Source organism: Echinops telfairi, unplaced genomic scaffold, assembly GCF_000313985.2.
Source record: "Echinops telfairi isolate 266 unplaced genomic scaffold, ASM31398v2 ScPeMD7_7400;HRSCAF=8409, whole genome shotgun sequence".
In the NCBI taxonomy this organism is placed as follows: domain Eukaryota; kingdom Metazoa; phylum Chordata; class Mammalia; order Afrosoricida; family Tenrecidae; genus Echinops; species Echinops telfairi.
This window is the reverse complement of record NW_022111300.1, coordinates 10,320,168-10,328,740: the sequence shown is the minus strand read 5'-3', so window position 1 is coordinate 10,328,740 and position 8,573 is coordinate 10,320,168. Positions and strand designations below refer to the sequence as shown.

Sequence of the window (8,573 nt, the reverse complement as noted above, 5' to 3'; positions counted from 1 at the left end):
TTAATGTTGGACTTGTGGGCTTGGGCAGCATTGGGTTGGGGTGTTTTCGTGATGCACATTTTCTTTGCATAAAACTCTCTCTTATACATGAGTCGCTGTGGATTTGTTTCTCCAAAGTACCTAGGCTAATACACCACTGATCTTGTACAAACCTGGTTTTCTCCGAGGTTCTACGGCTGAGGGATTGAATTGACTTAAGAATTGCCACTAACCCGTAAACAAGACTGTGTGGTTCTAAACTGGCACTGAACCTTGACCTTTTGGGTTGGATCTCGGTGTCTCCTAGAGCTGCCCTGTGTACCATCTTTTCTTTAGGCCATTCAGAATTGATCTTGATCTTTTCTTCTCATTCAATCTAGGGTCCTTTTGACCTGTTTGCCAAGCTGCATCCTGAGACATGCATTCACATTTCAATCTGTCCCTGGAAGGGCAGAGATACACCTAACCCCAAACTCCTCACAGGTGAGCAGTATACGCCTCACACCGCCTCTCACGGTCTATCTGGGTTTGGTTTGTTTGTTTGTTTGTTTATTAGATGCCTCCCATGTTAGAGGCCATAGGGAAGTGAATTGCATGCAGCAAATTTCCACTAAGGAGAATTTTATGTCAGATTACCAAAATAAAGCTCCTTTAAAGTTTCGCAGCTAAACAAAACATTATACCTAAAGATGTTTACTTAGAGGCCCCACATTTAAAATGCTATACTCTCATAAAACAAATAAGGTTTTGACTTACAGCATCTGAGATTGACTGGTACCGATCATAGGTGATGAGGACAATGTTATATACAGATGTCGTACACAGGAGATAGTCAATGATGAGCCAGAATGTACACAGACCATCTCTTAAGCTCCACTTGAACAATGCGTAAGGGATGTACAAAGGAATGGAGATCATGCCTGTTGCGGGCACAGATAAGAGTGAAAAACAGAACACCCCAATTAATACAAAGAAGCATATTGTGAACACTGTACACAACATAGTAGAATAGCCGAGTCAGCTAAAAATTGCTTGCTTGTAAATTCATGCTATTTCATCAACAAACTCAAGTCTAATTTCCTATGTTTTATTGAGGTAGTGGTGTTTTAATTGTGGTAAACAGATATGTAGATTAAAAAATAATTCAACCATCTTCACGTGTTCTTTTCAGGGACATTAGATTCATGTCCACACCACATGGTACCCTCCCTCCTAACAGAAGCTCCGTATCCCCTGAGCGCTGAGGCCACCTTTTCCCTTCCTTTCCGCCTGCACCTGGGAACCACTGATAAACCTTGTCTCTACACACTTGACTCTCCTAGAAAATTCAGCTAAGTAGGAGCATGTAAGAGGTACCCTTTTGTGACTGGCTTATTTCATTCCGCCTAAGATTCTCAAGCTTAGTCCCTCTTGAAGTATACCCCAGGACTTCATTTCTCATTATTTTTCTAATTGTTCTTGTGAACATTTTACCTTTCATGGCCCCATATGGCTTTTTAAAAGAAAGTGCGCGGAACAAGCTTTATTTCCAGTCTTGTACTGTCAAAGCCATCTTCATGAAATGGGAAACCCTTCTTGCAGCCCCTGGCCCTTTTACCTTTTCCCTCCTGGAGTTCCTGCCTCTCCCTTGGTTGAGTCTATTTCCTTCCATCTCTTTCTTCACTCAGTTAAGAACCTGACTTCCTCCATGTTCTCTTTCTTGGAATCTCCTCAACAGAAGTGACTTGTCCTTCACCTGCACACTCTTGGCCTTGGCTTTGTCTTCTCCTTTCTCCCACACTTAGCATGTTCCCCCGCAGACCCGCTTCATCTTTGCATTCATCTGGCTTGAGGATTGGGACAGTGCTCTCTACCTCTCTCCGTGGATCTTTCCAATTCTCCTAGCAGCCGGGGTTTACCAGAGACCCGCCCAGTTAACCGCAGTAAGGAAAACTAATGACGGTTGATGTTCATGATACAATTGCAAGATCCCAGACATGGCGCTGGGTCGTTCCATATGCTGGGTGCAGGTGCAAGGGGGTCCAAAATAAATGAACGTACTAGGTTGGGGGCTTCAAAAAGCTCATGGTGAAAAAAACAAAACAAAACGGGAGCTTTCCGATCCATTTTCCCATGAAGGCCCCTCCCAGGAAGAATGTGAGGCTCCAGAAGGAGACGTGATTCTCCTGGGGGGGCTCTCAGGGGCAGTGAAGAGGGCTGGCCTGAAACCAAGCAGCCTGATTTCAGCAAGGGAACTGACCGACTGACCGCAAACCCCCGGGGGTCGGTCAACTCGACCCACACTGCGGGCAGTGAGCTCTCCCAGGCAATGGCTTCACGGAACCACAGCCCATCAGGAGGTTTGCGCTGCGCTGGCATTTCAGGCAGGTGACCCACTCGGTGGGAGTGCCGGTGAAATCGGTCCTTGTCAGTGTTGAGTCCCCACATGCTTTATCAGACAGGTGTTTCCTTTGTGTGTGATGAAAAGCAAGCCAGCCTCTCAGGAAGACGAAGAGCACAGCTAACGCAGAGGAAAAGGTGAACAAGACGCGCTCAGGATGCAAATGGGGCACTTTCAGCACCAGTGCGAGGGAATGGGGACTCCCAGCTCTGTACCGAGACTGACCTTTAAGTATGAGAGAAAAACCCTGGACGTGAAGAGCCATGTGGCCGATGCTTCCGTGGAGACAAATAACCTCCAATGTTTCATGTTGTCCTTGTAGCTTTATTAATAATACAATTCTAAATGATGCCTTTTGTCTTAGCAAGGGTGTTTGTGTGCGCTCCCTGTGGTGTAAAATACGTCACTGGGTTTGGGTGCCCTGAGTTAAATCGAGCTAGCTTAAAAAGAGGGTCATATATTTTGACTCACAGCGGAGATTTCCAATTATCCGGATGAGGCCTTCCGACAGCCACATTCATTTCCTCCACAGAGTGATATCAGAGAGAGAGATGCCAGCAATCAGATACAGTACAAACACCAATGACTGTAATGTTAAAGGAGGGGTGAGTTAAATATGCTTCCCACACAATTGCTGGATCAGATGAAAGAGGAATGGTATGTTTGAAACATTAGGAGGGCTTAAAATAGTAATTAGCTCAAAGTGGGCTCTGGCCTGAGGCTTTATGTGTAACAGCCCCTGTTATCTCCTACTATTCTACACAATGCTTCCGCATCGGTGCCTCTGTCTTGTTGGGTGATGGGGATGGTTGTGGCACATTCCAAAGGAGAATCAAACAACATGACCAGGAAATATTTCTATGATACACCCACCCCCGGTGATTTTACGACTTCTACCACGAACCATGCTTCTAGATCAAATGTACCTCATGTTTTAAGAGCCAGTTTCTTGAAGAAAGAAAAAAAATAATGAGCCTTTGGTATGACTGATGAAGAAAATGTGAGCGGACACAAATAAATTATATTAAGTGAAGGAAGAAGAAGTGAAGACAGAAAGGAGAAGGAGGGGGGAGGGGAATTGGGAGAAAGAAAGATGAAGGAGAATGTGGTAGTTACATAATCTGGTGTCAAGTTGAGACTATTAAGAGTGAAGGGGTGGAGTCTAGCCTGTCCATCTAGTTGCAGCTTAATGAAATCATTTGAAGGCATGAAGGAGATAAATAGCTCACTGGAGGCCAGATACATTCACTCCCTGCAAGATATTCCTGTTGATAAGCCACATGGAGCTACGCTGATAGAGCCAGAGCCCTGGAGCTGGAGGAGCCATGTAGAGACCCACACCGTGCTGAGATGCTTCCGCCACCACTGGATCCACAAGATTTTCTACCACTGACCTGTGTCATTGCATGGCTGTGTGAGTCTAAAGAGGAATTTATGGACTAATATCAACATATGGGGTAATATCAGATTTAGGGACTTGATCCGGACTGGGCTGGGATATTTTCTTAATGTACGATTGCTCTTTGATACAAAGTTCTCTCTTACACATATGAGTGCCTATGAATTTGTTTCTCTTGTCAACCCGGTTGAACACAGAGAGGAAAGGAAGAAAGGCAAGGAAGAGAGGAGAAGCAGGAGGAGAGAGAGGAAGAAGGGGAGTAGCAGTTTTAAGAGGTGAGGTTGAAGAAATGTGGGGAGGACTCAGGTGAGGTAAGGTTGCCTATGGCCTCACAGATTTCTGCAAAGACTTTTCTCTCCCTTCCCCTTTCCCTTCCTTTCCCCCCAGTAGGAATAGAAGCACCATGAGGGTAAGACTTCTTGCCTGAGTTTTCACTGCTGTATCTCCAGGAGCTACATAATGGCATGATTTTTTTGTAATGGATGGATGAATGAACACTGAAAATATGGAAGCCTAGCTTGCTTTAAAATAGCCATCACAAAAGCAAAACAAACTCACAAAAACTAACCATCACTCTGGTGTAAAGAAGCCAGCTAAGAAGTGACACCTTTCCTAAGAACCAACAATAAAATGGTGAGCTCTGACCTCCACTGACAACCTCAATAAATTCATTGGGCTGTCGGAGAATGTGTGGATAAAGGCAGAGAGAGCAAAAGAAGAGTCTATCATGGGGGCATGAAAGTTCTAAAGACAAATTTGCCATGATGGAAATCCCATTAGGCCTTTTGCCCCGGAAGATCCCTTTTGGGCCACATATCACATGGACATGCGAGTCATGAACCCCAGAACAATCTGAACATGTGAAGGAGATAAATAGAGAGAGACATGCTCACCCTAGGGTTCATATATGAAGAAGCCAGTTGTCATGTTGTTGATTCCAACTCATGATGATCTGGGCTCCTGGTTACCCCACATAGGTGTCAGAGGAAAACTGCGCTCCATAGGGTTTTCAGTGACTAAGTTTTTTTGGACTAGAATGCCAGACCTTTCTTCTGAGGTGCCTTGGATGGATGCCAGCCACCACCCTTTTGGCTAGTAGCAAGATACATCCAGGGCCCTCCTGGGACAGTTCACAGATGAGATCTATTCTGACACTAGACTCTTGTCAATAAATGTGTGGTTGGGTTTCAGCAGTAAACTCAGCCTGAGGAATCTACACAGATACCACAAAGTTAGATTCTCTAGGTAAGAGCCGTGCTGTAATCTGTGAGAAGGCACTTGGCCAGAATGCCCAGGACAGTCAGAGCACATGATGTCCCAATCTGCCTCCGCCAGCCTCACATGATCCTTGAGCTGTTGGATTTTTTAAAAAAAACATTGGCTAGTCGCCAATATTAAACGTGTGACCCTGTCATCTCTGTGCCATTGACTCCTAGTCAGTCTCTCCAGCGAGAAGTTTCCTCCAGAACGTTAAATGGAACATTGGAAGGGAATTCATGACCTTTGCTATCCACATGCCCCTATTTCAATGAATAGTGCTGAACTTTTTTTCCTTCACGAAGTCCCCAAACTCAGTCTTTAACTCATGTTTCTTTCTCCCTGCTCGACACCACCCTTAAGAGCTTTGCCTCCCGAGTCTGCTTCCCATCTTCTCTCAGGCTCAGACCTTTCTCCTCTGACTTCTGCCTGAAATGCTGCAGGTTGTCTTTGGAATCAGGTTGCCTGTCTTAATGCCTCTGAAGTGAACCTTCTATCGATCCTTTGCGATCCTGCTTTTAAAATGTGGAAATGGCCAGCTGAATGAATTCCAACACAGGCATGTCCTGCTACTGGGAGATTTTCATTAGAGACACCAGCCAGCCTGGAAGTCAAATGAGTGAAGATACACAGGGTGTTTTTCTGCCCTCAGGCTGATGTTGATGGTTCCAAGTCTCCTCTGCTACCCATCTCTCCCAAAGGGAAATTCTACTCATCCTTCAAAGTTCATTTCCAATGTCACATATGCTCTCTCCCACCTCTGAGTACCCATTCCACTGGGTATCTCTGTGAGGTCACATCTCACTTCATACTTGTAGAGGCAGTTGTGAAGTTCTCGTCCTTGAAGGAGGAGGTTGCCTTCTCTTCAATAAATCACCTCATTACTTAGCGGTTCTTTAGGAAAACCAAGAAAAGCACATCAACAGCCATCAGGTCACGTCTGAGTCATAGCCACCCGAGAGGACGGCATGCAACGGCTCTGTGGGTTTCTGAGGCTGTAAATTTTGATGAAACACACTGCCTCATCTTTCTTACATCGAATGGCTGGTAGGCTTGAACCATCAACCATTTGGTTAGCAGCCCAATGCTGAGCTCATTGCTCCACTGGGTATTTACACAAAGTAGGCACACTACAAACCTCTGGGATGTGGATGTGGGTTGTCACCTATCTGCAGAGAAATCAAGAGAGAAGGAAGCTAACATGTATTGAGCAATTACTGTATTTCAGGCAAAGAACTAAATATCCTCTGAGTTCTATTTATGTTTAACAATGATTTATGTAGTTATCAATAGAAATAATCTGAATATATCAGCTATAATTTTATGAGCAGCTTCTATGAAACAATATAATCAGCTAATATTTCTGCAAATCTACTTGCTATGTTCAGCAGTGTTAAACACAATGACTGTTGGGTAGTGAAAAATTACAGAGGGCATATTCATCAAAGAAACACGAGCTTGTTTCCCACGGTCTCTTAAAATTATATCACTCTATGATACTATATTATCTATAAGATATTTTACATGATAGTTGTATTTTACAAGGTTCTGTACCATGGCTAAATTAATGTTATTAACATCTAGAACCCATTTTCTCATTGTGCTGGCTAATAGCATATACATTAATTTCTATTACTCTAATACTATGACAACATTCTGTCATCTTTTGGTAGAATTAGAACTCCAGAATAGTTTCTAAACTGCTGTAGTTTAAGAGTTATTTCTTTTCTCAGTAGGTTTGGGTTTACAAGCATTCCTCTTTAAGAAGATATATTGTTCTCAGCTGACCATCCAGTGTAACAATCATTGGCATATGCATAACATTCACCATAGGATCATATAGCCTCCTGAGCTTTAATATTTAAACTTCTTATTTTAATTGTTCTCAATTTCATAAAATTCTTTGAAATAAGGTTTCAGAAATAAATTATTTTTGGAAAATAGTATATTAAGTAAAGATATGTAACTTACCCACAAAGAAGTCAGAGATGGCCAAATTAAGAAAAAAATAATTACTTCGATGTCTCAGGGTTTTGTCCACTACAAAAGCTAAAATGACCACAGCATTTCCTAATATAATAGCAAAAGCTAGTAAGGTCATTAAAAATGTTAAAGTAATACAAGTGCTTGATATAAAAGTATTTGTGCAATTAGCATCTAGCATTATGCCAAAGGATGAAGATGCTAATGTGGCCAACTAATCTCCCAAGTCAATTCTGGCAAGAATGGTTTAGTCCCCAGCTAAAAACATCTCCAGTATCTAATGCTGATCTCATAGTACTTCCGTATTCTGACAAAACAAACTTGTGGTAATAGTTTCCCTTTAACTGAAAAAGTATCTTTTTTTAAAAAAAATTAAAAGTTTTGTCTTACCATTTTTATGTGATGCAGCCATTCTCCCATGAATAAAAATACAGTAGGTACAAAATACAATTAATTCCTTGTTTATGTAATAAATGAGTTCAAATTTTACTCCTTTTTCAAAACAGTTTAGATCCAATTAAATATTTCCTTCTGGCCATGATGGAATAATAGGAATTGAATTTACTATCCCATCTGAATTAACAAACAAAACTGGATAAAATATATGATTCAAGGCAGAGCAAAAACTCTTTAAAGAGTTTTAGGTGAAAATTTACATAGCCAAGTAGATTCTGACTTAACAATATTTAAATTGTTCCATGACATTGGTTATAATTTTCACAATGTACAGGCTTCTTATTGTTTCCATTCTGTTGTTTCTGTTTTCATTGATCTAGATCCCCTGACCCTTCATGTCCACTATAGTTTGGGGTAAATGTCGGACTAATTGGTCTCATTTCGTTGATTGTTTAAGTGAGCACATTGTTCATGGGTGATAGTGCTTATTTTAAAAGCCAATTTATTATTGAAATACAAGCTCCAGAACTGTTTTCACTTCCAAGTCCAAAGGACTTATTGGGGTGATAGTCTTCGAGGTAGAGGGAGGTTCCTCTGGTCTCTATTGGTCCAGTAACTCTAGTTGTTTTTAGGAATTTAAATTTGTTGTGCATTTTTCTCCCATTCTCTGGGACTTTCTGTTGTATCCCAGATCAGAATGGTTCAGTCGTGACAACCAAGCACCATCTAGTCCTGACCCCAGGCTAGACAAAGTTTATGGTTCAAGTGTGTTATTAGTCCTGTGGACTCATTTCCTCTCTGGTTTTTTCCTTCTCTTCCTCCAGATGAGTACAAACCAATCACTGTGTCTTAAATATCTGATCACAAACTTCTATATTTGATCACAAATTTTATGTCCACGGAGGTTACTCGCCAAACTAGGATGTAGAAGATTCTGTGATACTAGGTTTTCAAGGCGCTGGATGTCAGGCAATGAAGGACTATAACCTCAATGACCTTCTGAAAGAACAGGGAAATGAAGTCAGCCCCACAGTGGCCCCAGTGAACACTCTTGGGAATGCTATCTCTGAGTGGCACAAGGAAAATGGACCTGAAGATCTGCTCCTGAAAGGACTAGAAAGTTCTAGATGATTCCAGGGGTCCCCTGAGATCGGAAGAACTAGATGGTACCCAGACACT

At 42.2% G+C, this 8,573-nt stretch overlaps 1 protein-coding gene across 1 annotated transcript in view; it reads right to left on the bottom strand.

The window, feature by feature from the left end:
• The window catches only part of HRH4 (histamine receptor H4), a 12,195-nt gene extending 5,016 nt beyond the window's left edge, over nt 1–7,179 (bottom strand). Inside the window, exons 1-2 of the mRNA XM_004703072.1 lie at nt 6,987–7,179; nt 736–899 (exon numbers count right to left, since the gene is read on the bottom strand). Coding sequence (XP_004703129.1) covers nt 736–899; nt 6,987–7,179 — 357 coding nt within the window. The remainder of the gene's footprint in view (nt 1–735; nt 900–6,986) is intronic.
• Between the last annotated feature and the right edge of the window lie 1,394 nt (nt 7,180–8,573).